We start from the raw sequence: 25,561 nt of genomic DNA, 5'->3' as shown, positions 1-25,561 counted from the left end.
CACCAATTTATGCAATTGATACAATTAAAGGGTTAGTACATCTATACAGTCGATTTACTTAAAGCTGATAATAATGATCAGTTCCTTGTACATTTAGCTTTACGCCTCAGATATTTATTTGGTTTGCCCTGTATAGTATATACCTGATAGTTCCTTTATACAGTCAATTTGCTTAGAGAGCCAATATTATGGATTTTTGAAAATGACCTTCCTTGTAGTGTGTAACAACTTTAAGTGAAGTGAAATATCCAGCTAAGGCTTAAACCTGAAAGTGCACAGTGCTTAAAACTATTGATTCATTTATAAAGGAGTCGACTCAAAGTAGTTTGAATGAATCATCGAGGTAATGAGTCTTTAGCCATGCCGGAGTGATGTCAAAATGGAACATTTGCTGTGTGTGCAAACCTGGCAAAATTGAAACCCCTGGCCCCACCCACAAACACTGTAGCAGATCTCGGTTGAATCAAATCACATAGATGCTGTGCTCTGAAGTGTGAGGGAAAGTTAGTGTTACTTTCCCTACCCAAAGATGTGAAGAGGCTGTGAAGAGTCAGTATTTAAATTTTTTTTTTACAGAAATACCTCAACATTATCGCCCCAGCCTTGTGCTGTGTTCCGGTCATTTTTCTGACAAGTGCTTCAGCAATCTACGCACTTACAATGGAGGATTCGTCGGCCGCAACCGCTTGTACTGTATCTGGTTAACTCTTTACAACCACGTTGAAAACGTGACACGTGCAGCTTTGTTTACGATTTAAATGCGTTTGTGAGGTCACAATCCACTGCTGTTTGTCGTTGCTATGGCCATCGTCAGCTAATCCTACGCACGCACAGCGATCAAGTTTCAAAATAGTTCAGCTTTTGCCGCTGTGTGGATTAATAATGAATGTGTGCCACTGTTTTTACTTATGGTTAGGAATAGAGCAATATGCTGGTGTTTAACTGCCTTGCTTTAATGCACTCCTGCATTGGGCCCACACAGACACTCTGTCCAGCTGTTTGGTTTGAGAACAAATGAATCGCTGACCCGCTTGTTCTGTATCAGGTTAACTCTTTATATTCTCATATTGTGTCTAAAACACGCTAAAAATGTGACGCATGCTGCTTTGTTTACAGATTTAAATGCATTTGTGAGCTCACGATCTACTGCCATTTGTCATTGCTATGGCCACTGTCTGCTTTTCTTACACATGTGCGGCAGTCAAATTTCAAAATAGTTCAGCTTTTGCCACTGTGTGGATTAAAACTAAATGTGTTACTTCTGGTTAATATGCTGGTGTTCAACTGCATTGCTTTAATGCACTCCTACATTGGGCTCACACAAACACTCTGCACTCTGACTACTTCAAAATTGTTGAAAAGCTGTGGTGGGCATTTCTTTCTGTCTCCCGCTGAATGCAGTCGACCAATCACAACAGACTGGGTCATTGGACCAATCAGCGCTGATTAGCATTGCGCTAAGGAGGGAGTTAGGAACAAATTAATCGCTGAACGAATCATATAGGAGTCAATGAGATAATTAGGTAAAAATAAATGCATATTATAAGACAATGAAAGTTTTTTGACCTTGCATGCATATCAGCCTGTTGTTGGAGACCCCTAAAACTAAAATATGACCCTTTATAATGCATAATAGGAGCTCTTTAAAGGTGATAATGATCCGTTTCTTGTACATTTAGCTTTATGCCACAAGTATTCATTTGGTTTTTACTGTACACTATGTTTTCTCTTTACTCTCAGAGTGCTGGTAGCAATTAGCTATGTTTTCATTTAAAGATGTGAATTAAATAGCAAAATTGCATTAAAAACTGCAAATAAAGCACTGTTTCCATCTGATGAGACAAAAAGTATAAAATCGCCATTTCCTGATGAACTGGCATCAAATATCAAGAAGAAAAATTGAATTTGAAGAAGAGAAGCCACTGCTGGCCTTTTTTCTTACATAATAAATAATTTGCACCTCAGAAGATGAAACCCACTGAACTTGCAGTGGATTTTTCAGGTGTGAGACCACGCTTTGGCAGCGTAGCCACTCAAGACAGGTACCACTGAACCACTTTGATGACAGACTATGGCTAAGTATTTTAAAATGTTTAAAATAACATTTCAGACATTGTGCAATTTGCTCGGTCTGCTGATTTGTTTTACAATGTCATCCACATTTGGCTCATTTTTGTTATCACATGATCTGTTAAACTAAAATTACATGACTTTCTTATGTGCATGCTGAAATTTATTTTAGAAATGTGTTTCCATCAAAGTTCATGCACATTTTTCTTATCAGATAAAATGTTTACAGCTAAAAATGATTCTGCTGGCAAAAAAGTCACAGGCTGTATGGTAGATGAACAACAAATGTTGACAACTTTTTGAGTGAACTATCCCTTTAACAACACATCACATACTAGGGAAGTAGTTTAACATGTGATAGGAAATCTGTGGTTACCATTCAAAAAACGTTCTACATTGGTTTTTCCATTCTAAAAATAGCCCATTTTCTTGGAAATGTTTCTTCATTTTCATTTTTCCTAGCTGTGATTAAATCACATTCACAGAGCTCCAACTGTTCAGTACAAACTAGAATAAACATCGGTTATGGGACGACTAATTAAAACCACACAAAAACTGATTCATATTGCAGCATTAACTAAACACTGAAAACATATTTCATAGATGCAGAGCAGACTACTCAGTAATCAAAGTTATATCTTATAATCTGTGCAAGTTCTAAGTTAATATAAATGTATAAACACAAACATCCAACATATACATATATATTAGCTTGAAACTTAGCTTTCTTGTTAAAACAGGAAAAAGTATTTCCGTACAGTATGCCTCAGTAGATCTGGTCAAGTTATAAAACCACAGACTCAAAATGGTCTTATTGGGAAACACAAGAAAATTGCTGTTTATGCTGATTTTCCATTTTTAAAGCTGCAAGCATCGCTGTGCTGCCACGCATGACTGTGGTGTGCTTATGGTCTGAGCGCACGAGGCAGAGAAAAGTGACTTCACAATGCCACACACACACACACACACACACACACACACACACACACACACACACACACACACACACACACACACACACACACACACACACACACACACACACACACACACACACGCAACCTGAGCCACATCTACACCACCAGCAGAGGGCACGCTCTGAATGCTTACTTGAAAACTGACTCATTGCATCACAGACTTATAGAGGCAACAACTGATTATGGACAGACTTCAGACACATACTGGATATACATATACACATACACATATATACATAATATTACAATAAATTTTTTTTATTAGAATTGACAATAAGGTCACAGCAAGAAGGTCTGAGTTCCAACTGGGTCAGTTGGCATTTTTGTGCAGAGTTTACATTTTCTCCCTGTGCTCGCGTGGGTTTCTCTGGGTTATACCGGTTTCCACCCACAGTCCCAAAACATTTAGGTTGTTACACTTTTCTAAATGTAAAAAACTGTACTGATAAATACATTTTAAAAAGAAATCATTCATAACACTGTAAATGTGTCTATCCATTCTAACTTACTTTGCATTTATTATATATTTCCTTCTGACACACAAACAAAAGCAAAGTATCAAGTGATGCGGGAAGGAACCATAAATCAACTCCAGGCTTTGTCAGCGAACCACTGATTATCTCAGCAAATGATATCCTGTATGATGCCTTCAGGTGAAGACTTCCCCTTCACTTCTGTCTAAATATTAAGCTGCCGCTTTTCTCGCACTGTCATTTGGACCAGGACATGTTCTCAGCTCTGTAATGCGCAAGCTATGTAGTGCACATCTCAGGTTTAAAGACAGGAATCAAAGCCATCTGAAAGCTTCCTTATGTGGGAAACATACAATGGAAGAGTCTGCGGCCATGTGACGTATGCCATCAAAATACACTTGATGTGTTATTCTAGACAGACAAAAAGACACTCATGTTTCACCCTCAACCGAATACCTATGTTAAGAGTTTAATTTATTGTAATTTATAGTATTAATTTATAATTACATTTTTTTAAAATAAGAAAAGGCATGGGCACTCATTTATAAAATCAATGTATGATCAGCTTTGATCCTAAATATGTAGGATTTTATTAATTTGAATTAGAAATATGGGTTTCTTTAGACAAACATCCAGTTTTACAATAATCTTTTACATTACCTTAAATATTTTATAAATAATTAAGTAAATAAATAGGACTTAATGTGCAAAAGCTGTGTTCTGAAATGTGTGGCAGTAAATTGGTTCCTACTTGCAAAACTCAACATAATTGAATGTGTAAAGAAGGTCAAACAAACAATCTGGAACGACAAAATCGTAAGACCAAAGCACCTTGATGAAGGCAAGTGTTGCAGAAATGCATAGGTGCTGTTTAGCCATGTGAATAAAAGATTCAAAAATTCACTTACTTTAGTTTTGTTTATCTTTATGAATCCCTTACCCAAAACCGACACATTTATGACCCCTAAAGCACTTTTGGTTTGATTTTGGATTTTTAAAAAATATGGAACATTTGTGGAAATCAAAAACAAGGTCCAAAAGGTGATTCAATTCAATTCATGTAAATTTATGTAGCGCGTTTTACAATGTAGATTGTGTCAAAGCAGCTTAACATAGTTCTAGTAAAGTCCAGATTTCAAGTTGAAGTTCAGTTTAGTTCAGTTCATTGTGCTTTAATTTTTACTGCTGAAAGTTCAAACACTGAAGAGTAAATCCACCGATGCGCTGCTACACAATTCCCGATCCGAGCAAGCCAGTGGCAGCAGTGGCGAGGAAAAAAACTTTACCAAATGATGAAGTGAATTTAAAAAATCTTGAGAGAAACCAGGCCAAGCTTCCTGTGTGGAGCTACAGTCTAGGCGCCGAAAGCTGGAGAACACTGGACTTCCATCATGGAGAACTGCAGGTGTAAGGTGTGATTGCCATCAAAAACATTTTGTTATGCTGGTTGAAAGTCTCTTCACATCCCAAAAACAATTACTAAGTTAAGTAGTTTAAACGTAGTTTAAGTAGTTTCTTCTCCTCGGTGTCAGTATATTGTGCATGAGCACTGTGCAGTGGTGTATCAAAACACTTCTATTCTGCTTTAAGTGACATTTAAAGGCTTAACTAGGTTAATTAGGCTAACTAGTCAGGTTAGAGTAATTAGACAAGTTATTGTATAAAGATGGTTTGTTCCCCTTCGGGGGAACTCCAGCACTATAAGTGGATTTGATGTTCTAAATCCACGTATGGGAGGATTCGGTTCAGAAGCCGCTCGTCTGAAAGAGTATTGAACGGGCTTTTCAGGACGGCGCTCCGACTGTGCGTTTCTGGTTGCGGGGGTTTCCTGGCTCCGGATGATGGGCACGTTCACTGCATTACATGTTTGGGGGTCCAGCATGTTAATGTGGTGCTCGGGGCCGGTTCATGTCGTCACTGCGATGCCATGATCGTCGCGCGGTTGAGATCGCGGCTAGCTTTCGTAAGAGAGCGAGCCACCCTAGTCGCCTCCTGCTCTGCAGCGGGCGCTCGGGCAGATCTGAGGGTTCCAGCGAGAGATAATCCGCCGCCTAAGGGCTCGCGGACCTCTCGCTCCTCCAAGCGCTCCATCCAAGCTTCGGGTACTGGGAGTGATCCGTCTAATCAGATGGTAGCTCTCACGCTCGCTGACACCGGAGATCAGATGTCCCCCGCGGCACCGGAGGGTGGGCTTTCATTGTCCGACGATGATCCGGACCTGCTCGCCCCCTTCGGGCAGGTGAGCGCTGTCAAAACGGATACTGAAACGGACGTGTTAGTCGTGCTTTCCCAGGCTGCTTCGGCCGTGGGTTGGAGATGGTTTATCCCCCAGCTCCGCGGCCGGACTGACTAGAGGGGCGTTCCCTTCTTCCCGGTGACGCACAGTAGGCTCACGCGGTCTTAAAGAGCACTTTTTTCTGCTTGTGCTGCGTGTCCCTCCACCCTCACCACTCTTGGTGGTGGAGTGGCCAGGGGGTATGTGGCAATTCCTCAGGTTGAGTGCGCTATGGCGGTTAGTCCGCGCGGCGCCTCTTCTTGGTGGGGCCCGCCTCATCTCCCATCCAAAGCCTGTAAGTTTCTGCTCCCCGGAGTCAGAGCTTGCAAAGCTACGGACCAGGCTGCTTCCGCCTTGCAAGTGATAGCCACCTACCAGCGCTACCAAGCGCAGGCGCTGGCCGAGCTGCACGAGGGTGGGTCCAACCCAGGCTTATGAGCTTCGCACCGCAGCCGACTAAACTCTTCAGACTACTGAGTCCACTGCGTGTGCTTTGGGGAAGACGATGTCCACACTAGTGATCCAGAAGCGCCACCCCTGACTAGAACTTGGCTGGTATGCGCGAAGTCGACAAAGTCCGCTTTCTTGACTCGCCCATATCCCAAGCTGGTCGGCGACACTGTCTGCGAATACACCCAGGAATTCGAGGCAGTGAGATCCGTAGCCTGCTCCGCCCGCCGTGCCATCCATACCTGCTCCTCGCCGAAGGCGCCCGCCTACGAGAGCTGCACCGCCCCCGCACACGCCTCTGGCGAAGCGAGCGCGTCGAGCACCTCGGAAGCAGGCAGCTCCCCCTGCCCGGAACGCCGCTAAGTCTGGCAACGGACCAAGAAGCGTCCCTGGGACAGGTCATCTGGAGAAGAGGGAACTTGCTCTTCCCCGCTGGAGGGCGGGGCGCCATTTCCAACGGCACCTTTTACTGCCATGAAATGAAAGGGCACTTTTTCACTTCCCCGGATGTGACAGCCCGAAATCTGCCAGTCTGAGACACTGTGCTCTCTAGCTCGCAGGTTCGGTGCGCTCCGCCACTGGCTCACGAGCACTGCAAGCCCTACCAGTCTGGGACGCGCCGCCTCTCAGCTCGCAGGGTCTACATGCTCCGCCAGCGGCTCACGGGTGCTGGGGGGACAGTCTCCCTTCTCCCAGCCCCCACGCCCCTTTTCTGGAGTCAGGGTACGGAGCCAGAGCGAATCGCTCTCCTCCAGCTCTTCTGTGGGACCCTCGCGCTCCCCGGATCAGCACACCTGCTCTGCGCTGCCTCTCTGCGGGTACGTCAGCGATTGCTGCGATGACGTCATTAGCGAGGGCTCTGCCTGCCTGGTTAGCGCGGGCCAGCCCCTCGCGGTGGCTCATACGCACGATCAGACTCGGCTACGAACTTCAGTTCTCGAAACGGCCTACCAAGTTCACGGGCGGGTATTTCACCAAGGTCAATAGCCCCTGTCCGCCCCTGTCTTGCAAGAGGAGATTGCTGCCCTATTGGCGAAGGGTGCAATCGAGCCGGTACCTCCAGCCGAGATGAAGAGCGGGTTTTACAGTCCGTACTTCATCGTACCCAAAAAGAGCGGTGGGTCACGGCCAATCCTAGATCTGCGTGTTTTGAATCGCTGCCTTCACAAGCTGTCGTTCAGAATGCTTACGCAGAGGCGCATCCTCCGATGCGTTCGTCCTCAGGATTGGTTTGCAGCCATAGACCTGAAGGACGCGTATTTTCATGTCTCCATTCTTCCACGCCACCGTCAGTTTCTGCGGTTTGCGTTCGAAGGTCGGGCATGGCAGTACAAGGTCCTCCCCTTTGGGCTCTCTCTGTCTTTGCGGGTCTTCACCAAACTCGCGGAGGGTGCCCTAGCGCCCCTGCGGCTCGCGGGCATCCGCGTACTCAATTATCTCGACGACTGGCTGATTTTAGCCCACTCTCGGGAGCAATTGACTGTGCACAGAGACGAGGTGCTCCGGCATCTCCGCCTATTGGGGTTGCAGGTCAACTGGGAAAAGAGCAAACTCGCCCCGGTGCAGAGGATCTCTTTTCTCGGAATGGAGCTACACTCGGTCACCCATGGTAGCGCACCTCTCCGGAGAGCGCGCTCGCCTGCTGCTGAACTGCAGCTAATTGCTGACAGCAAATTAGTGGTCCTACGGAAATATTTTCAGAGGCTCCTGGGGCATATGGCTTCCGCTGCGGCTGTCACGCCGCTCGGATTGCTCCATATGAGACCACTTCAGCACTGGCTTCAAGATCGAGTTCCAAGACGCGCATGGCATGCGGGCACACACCGAGTCTCTCTTACTACGCTGTGTCGCCGCACCCTCAGCCCCTGGAACGACCCCTCGTTCCTGCAGGCCGGTGTGCCTCTGGGACAGGCGTCCAGTCATATTGTTGTCTCAACAGATGCTTCCAGCACAGGCTGGGGAGCCGTGTGTCGCGGGCATGCAGCTGCGGGCCTGTGGGTAGGTGCCCAGCTGCGTTGGCATATCAATCGCCTAGAGCTGTTGGCAGTGTTCCCTGCTCTCCGCCGCTTTTCTCCGGTGCTGGAGCAGCAACACGTGCTGGTCAGGACGGACAGTACGGCGGCAGCAGCGTATATCAACCGCTTGGGGGGTAGGCGCTCTCGCCGCATGTCTCAGCTCGCCCGCCGTCTGCTCCTCTGGAGTCACCCGCGGCTGTAGTCGCTGCGCGCCATTCACATCCCAGGTATGCTCAACCGTGCAGCCGATGTGCTCTCACGGCAGCAGATTCACTCTGGAGAATGGAGACTCCACCCCGAGTCTGTCCAGCTGATATGGGCGCGGTTCGGGGAGACCCAGATCGATCTGTTACTTCCCCCGAGTACGCTCATTGCCAGTTGTTTTATTCCCTGACCGAGGGCTCTCTCGGCACGGATGCACTGGCCCACAGCTGCCCTCGGGGCATACGCAAGTATGCGTTTCCCCCAGTGAGCCTGATCGCGCAGTTACTGTGCAAGGTCAGGGAGGACGAGGAGCAGGTTCTGCTAGTTGCGCCCCTCTGGCCCAACCGGACCTGGATATCAGAGCTCTCCCTCCTCGCGATGGCCCTCCTATGGCAGATCCCTTTGAGAGAGGCCCTACTTTCTCAGGGACAAGGCACCATCTGGCACCCTCGCCGATCTCTGGAACCTCCACGTGTGGTCCATAGACGCGAGGAAGACTTAGGTAACCTGCCGCCCGCGGTAGTTGATACCATCACTCAGGCTAGAGCCCCCTCCACGAGGCGCGCCTACGCCCTGAAGTGGAGTCTATTCACTGAATGGTGTGTCTCTTGCAGAGAAGACCCCCGATCTTGCCAGATCAGTGTTGTGCTCTCTTTCCTTCAAGAGAAGCTGGACAGCAGGCTGTCGCCCTCCACTCTCAAGGTGTACGTTGCCGCCATCTCCGCTCACCATGATGCGGTGGCTGGCGGCACCGTGGGAAAGCATAACCTCATCATCCGGTTCCTAGGCGCTAGGCGAATTAATCCAACTCGCCCCCCTCTTACGCCCTTTTGGGATCTCGCCCTCGTTCTCACGAGCCTGCGATTTGATCCCTTCGAGCCACTCGATACAGTATCTTTAAGATTCTGTCCCTGAAGACAGCTCTGCTGGTCGCGTTGGCCTCCATTAAGAGGGTCGGGGACCTGGAGGCATTTTCGGTCAGTGACTCGTGCCTGGAATTCGAGCTGGATTTTTCTCACGTTATCCTGAGACCCCGCCCGGATTATGTGCCCAAAGTTCCTACCACTCCCTTTAGAGATCAGGTAGTAACCCTGCAAGCGCTGCCCCCCGGAGGAGGCAGACCCAGCCCTGTCCTTACTTTGTTCAGTTCGCGTCCTGCGCATTTATGTGGACTGTACTCAGAACTTTAGATCTTCTGAGCAGCTCTTTGTCTGTTATGGCGGACGGCAGCAGGGAAGTGCCGTGTCTAAACAACGTTTATCCCACTGGATTGTGGAGGCCATTTCATGTGCTTATTTGAGCAGAGGTCAGCCGCGCCCCCCGGGAGTACGTGCGCACTCCACTCGGAGCGTTGCATCCTCTTGGGCGTGTGCGCGCGGCGCTTCTTTAACAGACATTTGTAGAGCTGCGGGCTGGGCGACACCCAACACATTTGCAAGGTTTTATAATCTGCGAGTGGAGCCGGTTTCCTCAAGGGTGTTAAGGACCTTTGGTGATTGAGGAAACAACTCGGTAGGTGTTATAGCACGCTTGCGGTGCCTTTTTTTCCCTAACATGGATAGATGTGCACCCTCCTGTCTGTCAGTAAAGTTCCCCATTCGGTGAGCCCTGCAGATTCCTCTGAGGCCCCCAGCACTGACTCAGAGGGGGAGTCACTTGCTGGCCCACTATGTTGTAGGTCTACCCGCTGGTCAGCCCGCGTTTTGGCTATAGGTGCCTGCTATGGCCGATCCCCGCTGGTGATCCCCATATGCTTTTCCGCCACGGTTAAGTTCCCCCCCCTGGGTAGACCCGTGCTTTCCCTATCTGCTAATCACCTTCTTATGCGCACTCCCCCTTCTCAGGGTTAGTCCATATGTAATTCCATTTGTTTCCCTATTGGGTGCGGATGGTGTCCGCAGCGTCCTCCCTACTGGGATGGCACGCTTCCCAACGTACTGTCGTATATTCCTAGAATTATCTAGACGCTAGCGACTCCCAAAAAAAATATATATATATATACCTATTCCGTAAAGCTTCTTTTGAAGTGGGATAAGTTAGGGCCAAGGGCACGTTGGAGGACCGCGCCTCTCATGCTTTGGGTGCGTCACGCTTGCCTGACTGCCCTCTCATGGTGGGTGTTGGTAAGGTGCAGTCATTATGGCGCTTTCAATGGGCTACCATACGTGGATTTAAAACATCAAATCCACTTATAGTGCTGGAGTTCCCCCCGAAGGGGAACGTTCGAGGTTACTAAAGTAACCCTTCGTTCCCCGAGGAGGGGAACGGAAGCACTATACTCTGTCGCCATAATGACTGTCCCTTAGCTGTTAAAAGTCTCTTCAGCTTAAAAAGGATAGCGTTTGCTGGCGCCAGGTGTGCTTATATGCTCAGTTAATTGGCGATGCAGCACACCTGCGCAAGCTTGCGCTGCCAATTCATTGCTTTCATTGGCCCGTTCAATACTCTTTCAGATGAGCGGCTTCTGAACCGAATCCTCCCATACGTGGATTTAGAACATCAAATCCACTTATAGTGCTTCCGTTCCCCTCCTCGGGGAACGAAGGGTTACTTTAGTAACCTCGAACGTTCTGTAGACTCTTGATAAAATATATAGCTTAAAGGGGCTAATAAAATTGACCTTAAGATGTTTTTTCGAAAAATTAAAAACTGCTTTTATTGTAGCTGTTTAGAAAACTGGACATTATGTCATTTAATGGCAACATTTTAGGACCTCAAATTGTTAGGATAGATCATTTTTTACATTTTCTTTACAGGCTAGCTTTTCATTTACTGGCAACAAAAAAGGATCAATAAGCAAACCATATTACATATGCCTCCTCTCTAAGATGAGCTACAATTCATTAGCCTCAATGCATTTATTTCTATGCATGTGGACATTTCATAAAGCATTTCAATTCAGTATGTTCATGTTTAGGATCATTGCATGATCAGGCCCCTGCTCTCTCAACTAACCACAGTTGCAGAACTGCAAGTGCAGGTTATTTTCTCTAGCCCTGGGCTGCCAAATTTGCATAATAGCTTCTTTCATATGGACCTGCTTTAACATGTGGTTGAATGTCTGCCCTTAAGAAAAAGAAAAAATAACTTGAAGTTCTATTTCTCCGGCTCTTCGTTTTTGCAGATGATACCTTAAGAACAATAAAACTTTTTTTGAACAGTCTGCCAACACATAATAGGTCTGTCAAAACTAAATCTTAATCAAATTACATAATATCCGACTAATCAAATTCAAGTCAGGTCCTGCTGTTATTCAGCATCTCAAACATGCGTCATGTTTTAAAGATGAAAAAGTGTGAATAGTTAAATGTAGTTAAACCTTGAACTTTGTGTTTTGCTAAGCTCCGTTTAACTAGTTTTGAATACATGACTGTGTCCCATGTGAACACATTTAATCATTCTGTGCAGTCTACTTTCTGTACATGTGGTTTGGCAAAGCCTGATGCCTGTAGTAGCAGTAATAGGAGATCTGCAAAGGCTCAGAGGCAGAACTTCAAGTTTTGAATTGCTCTGATTTACACAGGGCACCATTAACTGCATCTACTTTTAGCAAAGATCTTTTTTTTCTGAAATATCCGCTCTAAATTACTGTTAAATTGCGCCTCCTGAAAAAAGTAGAATTTGCTGTAGGTATTTTATTCATCATGTGCATGCATTTTTTTCTTTTTTTTCTTTAGGGGCCCCTTCCACTGCTCTGGGAATGCATTAGGAAAGATCTTCACAGGCTGGCAGAAGGAATCTACAGTTTGCTTTGGCCGCCAGTAGCTGTCAGATCATCAGGACCAAGATCGGGTGAGAAACTCAGTGCACATAAACGCACACACAGTCACAGATGTATTTGTGAATTGTGAGGACATTCCATATATTTCCAATTTTTGTATACTGCAACTGTAACTGTATTTTCTACTGTATTTTCTATTGCCCTGCCTTAACCCAACACCTAACCCTACCCCTTACAGTAAACTGTATGCAGTTTTACTCTGTGGAAAAAAAACTAAATCATATTATGTATGACTTAAAGGTGCAGTATGTAAGTTTGACACCCTTTGGTTGAACTAGGTATTGCACCCCTGGTTCAAAACACAAGCAGAAAACAGGTTGCCAGATTGACAAGACTAACAGAGGCTGATTTAAATCATGTTCTAAATAAAAGCAACGACACGTGATAGAAGGAATATTTTCTATATTAAAAGGAGTTTTGTTCTAACACCTTAAAACTATATTTTAAAAACAGCTTCTATTTCTTGCAGCTGAACAACAGGATAAACTGACAATGATCCCCTCAGGTACAACTAATGTGCTGAATTCAGTGTTAAATGCTAATAATGTTGGTTTGAATGGCATTTTACATGACATTTATTGCTGTACTACTAAAAGCAGCAGCAGCAGATTCACCTCAGATCTTGAATTCTTGCAGCAGATTTCTATTGACCCCCACTGTTAAAATGGCCAACTTTAAAGCAGACAAACAACGATTTTGGTCCATATAGCTAATATTCCCTTCATGACAACTGTGAGAGGGTGAATTTTTTTTATAACTCATCCATTTCCTTTATATTAGGTTATATTAAGTCTGCATGATTAAGGGTGTGGCCACTTGAGTGACAGCTAGATCTCGCTGGTTGCCATCACATCACCTCAGCTGATTCCGGCAGATTAGCCGCTGAACTCAGCATATACATAGTATTTTTGTTTTGTTTTATGTGGCTTTACACATCAGTTGCCTTTTGGAATTATTTCTTACAATTATCAGATGATTTGACGTCCTGTGTGCACATAATTGTGCTCAAATCCATTCACGTGGCCTCCATTTACCAGGTGAGTGAAATTATCTACTTATATACCATCTCTATAAATGTATTTGTTTGATTTAAGATCATTTATCATTTATCATTTTCTTTAAATCTGTAAAGCACTCCAGAATCTGACAGATTGATTAGCTGTAGACTTAAGAACAGTCAATCTGAAATGATGTCATACAGTGTTATGCCTGTATTTCATCAATAGCCATGCATTTACTAACAGACTATATTTGAAATGTTTGGAAGTAATTCGCACTCTTCTCCTGTAGAAAAACGTCATAAGAATGCTTAGTGGCTCAATGTATTACAAGAGTGTTTTTAAAAGTCTAAACACTTTATTGATGTAGTATACAACCTAGCATGTGTGGTCGGAACACAAACGAGTTGCAGGTAATTAAGTATTAAGCACTTCTCCCATAGAAAAGCCCATCTAAGCAAAATGCCAGCAGGCGTCTGTATCTCCGCTCATGCTCCACCTCTTTGCCCTTGTTTGGTATCCTCCGGTTAGTCCGAAGACACACAAACAAAATGGTGACGGTTGGTCACGCCTACTGGTACCTTCTTTTAGGTTCTTCAGAAACTTATACTACATCCATATATTTTACAGTCTATGGGTGTAACCTGCTCACTTAGGGCCCTATCATACACCCAGCGCAATGTGGCACAAAGCGCGGCGCAATAGTCTTTTGGTAGTTTCAGCTTGGCGCAAGAGTCGTTTTGATGAGTTGCGCTACGCTGTTTAAATAGCAAATGCATTAGCGCTCATATGTGCACCCATAGGCGTTCTGGTCTAAAAAGGAAGGCGTTCTGAGGCGCACTGCTGGCGCGTTGCTATTTTGAGAAACTAAAATAGATTTTTCATTAGACCAAAACAAACCCGGTCTAAACTCCGGCGCAGAGTTGCGCCTCGCTTACGCACTGCTTAATACGCAAAAGAGAGCAATAGGCAAATATCTTTACATATGAAAATATTTTCATATTAAGGGAATATATATAGGATATAATAAAAGTAGATAGGACATAAATATAAAGGATTAAAATATTACAAAACATTATTTTCTAGCCTATATAAATATGAAAAATCACTGCTTTTATGTCTTCTTCATCTCGGGAGGCTTTTTCAGTTCATTCGTAACAATTTGCTTTTTTATAATGTTATTATTCTTAGCAATATTATTTATTATATACAAATTTATGTTTGTTTTATTAAAAACAAGCTTAGATTTGACCACCTGTCAGGTTTTAGACCATATGGGGCACAGCATGTGTTTTAGGATATAACTAGGATATAGGTTTTTAAACACACTTCGTTATTGTTGTTCATTTATTGGTTTGCTGGAAATTAGAACTGAATTTAGAAATAGTTTTGAAATAAATATTTGCGCTTCACAAACGAAATTAATTATTTATAGACTAATTGATGTCTGTGCGTAAAGGTTTCCCTATCCAAGAGGGAAAGTGAAAGTAGTTCCATTATCTCTCATTCTCAGGCAGTAGATGCTCTGTTTAACAGTTTTCTGTAAAAAAAAAAAAAACTGTTAACTGTTTGCTAGTGAAATGCTCAGTTTTTCCCACTTAGACTTACTTTACGTCCTGTAAATAGCGAATGCACTTATGGCGCGACGCAGCTGGCTCTTAAAGGGAATGGGAGATGACACTCTAATTGGTTTATTCTCAAAACATACCTATAACTTATTAAGAAAATAAACTCAAACCTTTTAGACCATGCGCCGCGGCGCAAAGCGGAGTTTCCCACCCTTAAATTACCAAAAATGCATTCTGACACGCCCTGAAAGCGTTTACGCCCTGCGTTTTGCGCTCAGCGCATGGACAATCAAAATAGAGCCCTCAATGTTTACGTTAGTAATATTTATAATATTTGCTCATTTATAACCATCACATGTGGAACACTGAATCTGCATATCATTTCGGACACTGCAACTGTCCACCGGAGGTCGCATTTCGGTTGCAGGCACACACTTTGAGAGCCTTCCTGACTGAATGAATGTCAAAAACAAAACAGACGTTCAGGCACATAATGCACACTTTCAAAGCAGATTATCTAACTTGTTGATAAACAAGAATGTTTACTTGGCATATTTCTTAAATATCTGCAAACAGATTATGATATTTTTTATGCTTTAGAAGAGCCAACTTTCAAAACTTTCAAACAGCTTTTTTTGAAAATGGGGACATCAGCACTTACACATACACATACATCTATCTTCACTGATACTTGCCATAGATTTAACGACTTTTATATAATAAAGCCTGTATATTTTTTATCTACCAACCCCAACCATACCCCTAAGCCCAACCCTCACAGGAAACAATCTGCATTTTTCCATTTTCATAATGCATGATTCTGCATAGGGCACAGTAGGTAGTGCTGTTGCCTCACATCAAGAAGATCGCTGGGTCGCTGGTTCAAGCCTCAGCTCAGTTGGCGTTTCTGTGTGGAGTTCGCATGTTCTCCCCGTGTTCGCGTGGGTTTCCTCCGGGTACTCCGGTTTTCCCAACAGTCCAAAGACATGTGGTACAGGTAAATTGGGTAGGCTAAATTGTCCGTAGTGTATGAGTGTGTGTGTGAATGTGTGTGTGAACGTGTGTGTGGATGTTTCCCAGAGATGGGTTGTGGCTGGAAGGGCATCCGCTGCGTAAAAACTTGCTGGATAAGTTGGCGGTTTATTCCGCTGTGGCGACCCCGGATTAATAAAGGGACTAAGCCGACAAGAAAATTAACCAATGAATGAATGATTCTGCATGATTTATGAGCTAATTTCCACATGGAGTCCAAAAAAATGCCCACTAGGTAAATAATTTACTGGTATTGCTATTGACATTTGGTCTCCAAAACATAGGAATACAAGGTGCACACACACACACTAAAGAAGAGCCCTGTGCTTCATTCATCCCACATGACTCATCCAGTCACATTCTCAGCAAGAAACACGTGTTTGGCTGTAGTTAAATGTTTACGGGGACCACACAAGCTCACACGTATAAACATAAACATCCACGCTCACGTATAAAACACTGAAACTCTGGTGGCTCTCAGGAACTCTCAGTTTGACATTATTCAGAGAGGAATGGGATTATAAAACGAACTGGACGTGTGGTCTGAAATAATTAAGTGAATATTGAGAAATGTAGAAGTTAAAGCAACAAAGTATCACAAGTAGCAATATACATTATTCAAAAAGGAAAAACACTGTAGGACAGGACTGGCTCTTGGTTGGATGGAGACAGATCTGCATGTGAGGCTGGGATTAAAGAGATAGTTCACACAGAACTGAAAATTCTGTCATCGTTTACATGCTTTCCACATGTTCCTGGCCTGTTTGAACTTCTTTCTTCAGTTGAACTCAAAAGAAGATATTTTTAAGCCTCAATAGTATTTATTTTTTCCTCCTTTGGATGTCTACTATCTATTATCTATAGAACATTTTTCATAATATTTTCTTTTGCATTAGAATTCAAAAAGGTCTGTGGTATTTTTTTAGATGTATTGTGCCTTTAAGAAGATCTCAGGATCAAAAAATATTCCAAGACTCAAGAAGATTCATTTTCTGAGATTTTTATGTTTTTGTAGCAAGTCAATAATACAGAAGAAACACACAAGGAGGTTCCATTCTGGTTGCCCAAAGAGCAGTTATTCGAGGCCAGTTTTTATACAGGCATGCAAACAGATGATGAAGCATTGTCTTTAATCATTGGTCTAAACAGTTTGTTTGGTAGAATCCGATTGATCATGTAATCAGATCATTGTCTGCACAATATTCCTGCAACTGGCGCATTCCAACCATTTACTTGACTAAAAACTACAGTTGAGCATGTGATTATATTAAAAAGTGCATACATCTAAAACATTAACTTTGTGTTTCTTTAAAATATACATATATAAAAGTGATAAAAAAAAGAATATATGGAAATGACTAAAATGTATTTATCTAACAGAGGACTAAAACTCATTCATTCATTTTCTTTTCAGCTTAGTTCCTTTATTCATCAGGGGTCGCCACAGCGGAATTAACCGCTAAATTATCCAGCATATGTTTTACGCAGCGGATGCCCTACCCATCCTCACTCAATCACACCCATCACGGCCACTTTTAGCTTACCCAATTCACCTACAGCGCATGTCTTTGGACTTGTGGGGGAAACTGGAGCACCCGGAGGAAACCCACGTAAACACGGGGAGAACATGCAAATTCATAAAGAAATGCCAACTGACCCAGCCGAGGCTCGAACCAGCAACCTTTTTGCTGTGAGGCGATCGTGCTATCCACTACGCCACCACGTCGCCCCAATTCCATTTCATTACAAATTTAAAAAGTGAAGTTCATTGATACAACAAACAAAGACTGTATTACTGGGATGCCAGTGGTAAACAAGGTCAGGTGTACAAAGTGGTGTAACAAGAAATGTAGTTATTAGTTACAGAATTCAACGAAGGTCAAGAAGAAAAAAAGAGATAACAGACGTTTTCATTCAGGAACTGATTTCTCAGAAAAACCTTGAAAGTTGCCAGATAACTGTAAATAATTTGCACTGTAATTTTACCACATTCATGTGAGAAAAACACTATTTGATTTGGATGAGATTAAAAGAATACTTCACAGGGGTGAAGCACAACATTGTGCTCCAGATAGTCAAGAAACAAAGCAGCAGTAGCAGATGTAGAAGAAATAAAACAAAATGAAATATTTTGTATTTGAAAAAAAAAATACAGACAGACAAACATGACATTTTTTAAGTGTTGCCAGTACAAGCTGAAATACTTGGAAAATACAACAGATGCTCCAATCCCAATTCTATTTTTGTACCCCTACCCCTTCCTCTTAGTCCTTAAAACCGAGTGTAAAGGGAAAGGGCTTTAAAATGTACCCCTTAGAAATGGGACAGCACTACAGCAGCTGCACACGTCATCATACGTCCTCGTGATCTGATGCTTTATATAAGATCAGACGATCGGGACTGCTGTAGTTATTCCAGTTGTGTTATTTTTTGCGTTTTGTTTTCAGGATATCGCTGAAGGCATATAATATGGTATCATAACAATCTAACGTGGCAATAAGCTTGTAACTATACTGCACATTTACATATTCATCAATGTAAACACACCAAAAGCAACATTAACATTATAGCAGACACTGTAAAAAGCTCATTCCCTGCCACTAAACTTTTCTGACAGGGTTTTTGTGTGTCATTGAGTGTCAGAATGTTGTGGGACTGCTGTACGGGAGTTTCTATTATGGATTATAGATAGCAAAATTTAGCGCTTTTTATTTTAGCAAGATGGTAAAACACGAATGTGGTTATGAATATATTAAAACATATTTGCTGTAAAAATTTGTAATAATGACAAAAATACTATTATTTAAAATACTATAAAATACTATAATTTGTGGATCTCCTTACTTCCGGGTGCACCTATCCTGCTGCTGTGGCTGGTGTATTCTGGGAAATTTTCTTACCCCTTCGCGTGTGGCCCTGAAAAATCTCAGTTCAAAGGCCTATCTACCCCTTCAAGCTAAAGAGAATTGGGACACCCCTACCCCTTCACACAAAATGAGGGGTAAGGTGAAGGGCTAAGGGGTAGAATTGGGATTGGGCCTTAAACAGTGCATCTGAAAAGGAAATATAAAACTGACAGTACTTTGTTTTGATAAGTTGTTTTGTATGTTCTTGTATGTTTCACAATTTTTATTATTTATTTTGATCTTGGTTATTATTTAAAAACTGATATTTTTATTATTGTATTGTATAGATGTGCCATTTTTGATTATGTAGTGCAATTTACAGAGAGCATGCAGGAATTACACTTATTACTGAGCCATACTTACATGCTATGTTAGACCGACTATTTAAAGTAGCATGGTAAACAATATAGGAAGTGCACCACAGGTTATTATTGTTAAAAAATTAACCAATGTCATGTGAATATAAAACCAACTTCACTTCGGTAAAGCAGGCAAGGCAGAATATCGCTATTTACTAACTGGCGAATGACATAAACTAGTGGGTTGTCTGTCTGCTGTTGTGACGCGATGTCAGGGGGTGTGGCTTTGAATCACAGTCCCTCCACGCCGTCCAAAGATATGCTAAGCGGTTAGCATTTTGGCAGATCACCTACTGCACCTTTAAGTAAAAATATTTAGGGTTCACGGTGCAGAATTATAGGAATTGTCGGCCCGGCAAATTTTAATTGGATGAACATTTTTTTAGTCTTATGCCTTACCCAGAATATAAAAATACATATAAACACATTTAAATCATTTACTTCAATCATTACTTTTGGAATGTGAAGAGACTTTCAACCACCTACTGCACTTTTAAATAATAAGTGGAAAATAAACAATGAAAATGATAAAGTTCTATAAATACACATCTAGATGTTTTATGAACAATATGTACATTGCTTAATTTTTTAACTGTGCAATTAAGAAATTAAGATATTTATATAAAAGTATTTACAATTAAGTGGCTTTATTGGTTACAAAAAGTATAAACAGTAAGGGCATGTTTATGAGTATGTCTATGTCTAAGAAAACAGGTAACTCAAACTGGCTTGAAAGAAGAATAAAGAAAAACTCAAACGGGCCAGGGGCAATTGAAGGAGAGTAAATGAGTAAGTGAATTTTTAGATTAAGTTTTTAGATGAATATTGCTTTAAAGTTTGACAACTGTAGTGGGAGTGGAATAATGAACTGCGGGTTTATTGAATGAATCAGTCAAAAAAGAATGCACGAGAGGGATATCAGGTGTTTATTTGTAATAATCGAAAGTCTTGTTGGTAATTATTACTAGCATCTTTAGGTTCTGCAATATTTAAAAATACTAAAGATCAAAATAAATCCAAACCACTTTGAAGCATTTTCAGGAAAACTAAACTCATTTCAATATCTAGTGCTTTCATTTTTAAGGAAACTCTTTCAGCAGGCTCAGACAGGTTTACTGGAACAGAGCAGCCACACACCTGTTTCTATAAACAGGACACAATCCAGGAGGTTTTGTTCTTTAAATCTAGTCTGCGGAGCCACTTATTTCCAAAACTTATATTCCAAGATCATCAGGACTATCAGGTTTAATCAAATCTGCTATACTGAAACACTGTATCCACAGTTACATAATGTGACTTCCCCTTTTCCTGATGCTAATAATGGGAGTCTGCCTGCGTCCTCGTCATCCTACACTGCAGCGGTGGGATGGCACTGCTCCAGAAGGGCAGGCAGGACTGCTGATGAGGTGCAGATGTGGCGTTCAGGACACGTGCTCATTCCCGCCTCTCCCGCCTGTCAGATCATGGCAGCTCTTTGCTCTGTACACACAGCACATGGTAAGCCATGACTCATTCACCCACATTTCCAGTAACCGTCTCTCCATTTCCAAGAAAATAGGATGGAGCAATCCCTTTTTTTGTCCACAAAAGAGCCTATTTTCGCATTGAGTGCTGGTGATGTGAATGGAACAAGCATTTTCAAATGTGATCTAAAAAGGGTTCAGAAGAAATAACTGGACTGCACTAAATTTAAGGTATCAATCCATCTCAAGCTCAGCTGAAATATGTGCCCCAGCTTACATTTTCGTCAATTTCATTGCTATTCGTATGTAACATTGCAAGTTAAAGATAACAAATACATTAGAGGGCACTGTCTATCTTTTTGCAAATCTGAAATACGTCACTTAGGGCAGTGGTCCTCAACCACTGGGCCACAGACCAGTACCTTTCCGTGGGGAAAGGTTTCTTTCTTTGCTAAGGGGAAAAGGCCCTGTGAAGGACCCACAAACTACACTGAAAAAGGTGTTGCATGCAGAACTGTTGCAAACAATTTATTTGTGTTGAATTTAAACAAACAAATTAAATTAAATAATGTTTAACTTAATAGTTTAAATTCAGCTCAAATAAATTGTTTACAACCACTTAACGTAAAAAATTGAGTAAATCCAAGGAATTATCTTTGAATATTTTTTTTTCAGTGTACCAAGGAATGGATCTACAACCCATTTGTCAACAAATCAGGTGAGGATAATTAGGCAAGTTTTTGTATAACGATAGTTTGTTCTGTAGACTTCCGGAAAAAAAAATATAGCTTGAAGAGGCTAATAATTTTGACCTTAAAATGGTTTTTAAAAAATTTAAAACTGCTTTTATTCTAGCCGAAATAAAACAAATAAGACTTTCTCCAAAAGACAAAAAAATATCAGACAAACTTCAAAAAAATTCAAAGGGGGTCTAATAATTCTGACTTCAACAGTACCTTGAAAACGGTTATCGCCCCATACCTAATATGCACATTTCGCTAGACTAAATTTCTCAGACAAACACAGAATACCCAAACACTGCAGTGCTTTGTAATAATTTTTCTCTATAAATAAAGCTTGTATGAGTGACAGCTAGGCATGGGCTGGTAAAATATTCTGATGGTATGATAACCTTGTATAAAAATACGATACGGTTACACGGTATCGTGAGTACTGCTCTAAAATATATGCTTTTTAAATGTCTGAGTAAAAAAACTATAACATTTTCCCCTTAGAACAAACTATATTTATATAAAAATATTTTGGAGCGTTAAACATGTCAGGCTGAATAATGAAAATGAATCATTGACTTCTGCTGTCTTCATTTGTTTCAAAAACACTGATTTCTTTAAAATTTAAAACGACAACTTTGAATATATTTTCTGCTGGAGATACTGTTTTGCTAAAAAATTTAGAAGAAAATTTTGGCGGTTTTAAAACCTTGGTTTTTCCAAACCGCGGTATACCTTGAAATGGTTATCGTCCCATGCCTAGTGACAGCAATGTTTTGTCAGCTTGTTCCTCTGAAAAAAAGTGGTTGATGGTCGTCCACCCCAAATTGTCAAAGTATTGACTGGTTCGCGGTAATAAAAAGATTGAGGACCACTGGCCGGAGCAGGCAGGACTTCACCTTTAAGTTGTTTTGGGGCTTTTATTTGGTGTTGTGCATAGATCTGCATGAAAATAATCCTTTATTTGTCAACAATACATCCCTTTAAATAGTGTGGAAAGGAACAAGTTGTTGGCATCATACTGCCACATAGTGTTCATTTTACCTAGAAACTGCAGTCAAACGTATGTTGAAGTATGTTTTTGTGGTTACACAAACATGTAGGCTTAACCAAGCGTTTTCAATGAGAATCATTAAAAGAATTTCTGAAAATTCCTGTTTCTTGAATAATTGGTGAAGATGGTACTGTTTTTCTTAATGAGAATAAAAAGAAACTTGCGTACCTTTTACTCTCAACTTAAGCTACTGTAAATTGTGCATTTCTAAGGGATAAAACCTGTAAAATCAAAATTTTGCAGCATTACCAAACAAAGTGTTGTTGCCATCATCTGTAGAATTTAGTGCCACTAGAGCCACTGCTGCCAAATACTAATCTGTTACCCAGGTGTAAACAAAACCTGGACTATGCTTATTGGTCAAAATTACCAACATCTTACAATCCAATCAGTTCCCAATAAAAAACAAAAACAAAAAAGATCAGGCTTTAAACTTCACATTTTCTTGTTGAATATTCAATTTCACATTTATGGAAGTAAAATAATACTATTTGTGACGTTTAAGACCCTGTGAAGTTTTATGAGTGCAGCGTTCTTTTCTGTGTAGACACATTTCCTACTGAATCTAGAAGCAGAACTTTTTGTCTCGTAAAAAAAATACATAAATTCCAATCACAATCCTTGAACTATGATTTGCAAGAGACCCAAGTCAGCATCTGATCTAGCAAACATCTGTGTAGTCCAGGATGAGTCATCAGTTTGTTTGTTTCGTTTCTCCTTGAAATGAAGCATTAAAATTTGTTAAACTGTGTATTGAAGAAAAACATGTACAGTACACTACAGTTTGTATGTTTGAGGTCAGCAGGACCATTGGAAAATGTATAATAACAACAACAGCAATACTTTTAATAAGCAAGGGTTCTATAAACTGATCTCAAGTCACTGTAAGTTTTGCAATGTTACAAAAGGTTTTATTGAGCCAAACATCAGTATAAAATGTTTTATGAAACAAACTACTTTAACAGTTATTCAAAGTCTTTTTTTAATGTATCACTCTCATAAGCTAATCAAATAACTTAAACTCAAAATAATCTTATTTGTTAATTTATTTGACAAGTAACTTTGTATTGTAGGATAACATATTTTTAACATTTGAGTACATCAAGGCACATTTTTGCACCTTTAAAGTAAACTTTAACAAATACAGTTGAAGTGCATTTTTTCCCTCCCGTTAATTTACATTAATGCTTCCCAAGTGAACTTTAACAAACCAAAGAGATTTTCAGAGTATTCCCTTTAAACAAAAATAATTCTTCTGGAGTCATAATAAGTCTTATTTCTTATAGTTTGTCTTGAATAAAAGCAGTTTTTTAAAAAAATAATTAAAGTCAGTATTATTAAACTGCTTAGCAAATTTTTTTGTTGTTGATTGTCTACACAATAAAACAACACCTTGACTAATTATTCTAACTTTCCTAGTTAACATAACCTAATTAAGTCTTTAAATTACACTTTAATCTGAATACAACTATCTTGCAAAATAACTAGTAAAATATTATTTATTTATTCATTTTCTTTTCGGCTCTGTCCCTTTATTAATCTTTGGTCGCCACAGCGGAATGAACCGCCAACGTATTCAGCACATGTTTTACGTAGTGAATGCCCTTCCAGCTGCAACCCATCTCTGGGAAATAGTAAAATATTATATTATTACATATTAAAAGTAGTTATTAGAAATTAGTTAACATATTATGTTTAAAAATTCATTCATTCATTTATTCAGTTTCAACCGCTTTTCCAGGACCGGGTCGCGGAGGCAGCAGTCTTAGCAGGGCTCCCAAGACTTCCCTCTCCCCAAACACTTCCTCCAGATCCTTTGTGGGGGATCCTGAGATGTTCCCAGGCCAGCCGAGAGACATAGTTCCTCCAGCGTGTCCTGGGTCTTCCCCAAGGTCTCCTCCCGGTGGGACATGCCTGAAACACCTGACTAGGTAGGGGTCCAGGAGGCATCCGCAAAAGACACCCGAGCCACCTCAGCTCTTCTCTTGATGTGGAGGAGCAGCGGCTCTACTACGAGCTCCTCCCGGGTGACAGAGCTTCTTACCCAATCTATAAGGGTGCGCCCTGCCACTCTCAGAAGGAAACTCATTTTGGCCGCTTGTTTCTGAGATCTTGTCCTTTCGGTCATGACCCAAAGCTGATGATCATAGATGAGAGTAGCATTGTAGATTCACCTGTAAATCGAGAGTTTTGCCTTTCGGCTCAGTTCACCTCTTCACCACAACGGACTGGTACATTGACCACATTACTGCTGCCACTGAACCAATCCACCTGTCAATCTCACTTTCCATCCTTCCCTCACTCGTGAACAAAACCCCAAGATACTTGAACTCCTCCACCTGGGGTAAAGACTTTTCTGCCAACCTAGACATGGCAAATCCCCTTTTTCCAGTGGAGCACCATGGCCTCGGACTAGGAGGTGCTGATTCTCATCCCAGCCGCGTCACACTCTGCAGCAAACCACCCCAGTGCATGCTGAAGGTCCATGTTCAATGAAGCCAACAGAACAACATAGTCTGCGAATAACAGCGATGAGATCCTGTGGTCCCCGAACCAGACCACCTCCAGCCCAAGGCTGTGCTTAGAAATTCTGTCTATAAAAATTGTGAATTGGTGACAAAAACCAGCCCTGCCCTGCAAAACCAGACTCCTACTCTGTTCATACAGGGATGAGACAGCCCTCTGATCCCATACTTTCAGAGCACTCTCCACAGAATGCCACGAGGGACACAGTTGAATGCCTTCTCTAAGTCCACAAACACATGTGGACTGGTTGGGCATACTCCCATGAACCCTCGAGCACCCTGGTATGGAGCTGGTCCAGTCTACCAAAGCTTGGACAAAAAACGCATTTTTCCTCCTAAATCCTAGGTTTAACCATCGGCGTCCTATAGTTAGTTAATAAAACATGTTGTAAAAAATCATGTGTTTGAAGACTTGTGCTTTATGTCACTACTGAAAACAAAAACAAATGAAAGCAAAACTAAACGAGTTGAATATTACTTTGACATAAGTGTGACTGGAAACTAAATTTTATCAATGTGCTACTTCTGTTCTCTGGTACTTGCCGACTGTTTGTAAATTCAAGATTGCATTTTCAAACGTGAAACTATGTACATTCAACTTCTGATTAATAATAGCAGAGCACTTCCTATATTAAAAGTTTTAAAATCACTATTGATAATAAAAGGCTAATATAATCAAC

The 25,561-nt window shown here is 41.7% G+C and overlaps 1 protein-coding gene and 1 long non-coding RNA gene across 11 annotated transcripts in view; one reads left to right on the top strand and one right to left on the bottom strand.

Moving 5' to 3' along the window:
- zgc:154058 overlaps window positions 1–25,561 on the bottom strand; it is an 82,741-nt gene that overhangs the window by 6,674 nt on the left and 50,506 nt on the right. The window contains 1 exon segment of one of the 8 annotated variants that reach the window (NM_001076573.2): window positions 20,014–20,587. In NM_001076573.2, coding sequence (NP_001070041.2) covers window positions 20,570–20,587 — 18 coding nt within the window. In that variant the 3' untranslated portion in view covers window positions 20,014–20,569. 8 annotated transcript variants of the gene reach the window in all.
- Window positions 20,548–25,558, top strand: LOC141377003 (uncharacterized). 3 transcript variants are annotated; one of them, XR_012388749.1, is made up of 3 exons: window positions 20,548–20,802; window positions 21,247–21,289; window positions 24,098–25,558. It is a non-coding gene; the product is annotated as an uncharacterized lncRNA (long non-coding RNA). The 3 variants fall into 3 exon arrangements; XR_012388750.1 differs by having other exon boundaries at window positions 20,712–20,802; window positions 21,247–21,303; window positions 24,098–25,554; XR_012388751.1 differs by lacking the exon at window positions 20,548–20,802 and adding an exon at window positions 20,951–21,070.

This window comes from Danio rerio, chromosome 13 (assembly GCF_049306965.1).
Source record: "Danio rerio strain Tuebingen ecotype United States chromosome 13, GRCz12tu, whole genome shotgun sequence".
NCBI classification, from domain to species: domain Eukaryota; kingdom Metazoa; phylum Chordata; class Actinopteri; order Cypriniformes; family Danionidae; genus Danio; species Danio rerio.
The sequence above is the reverse complement of the archived record's forward strand: the minus strand, read 5'-3'. Positions and strand labels throughout refer to the sequence as shown.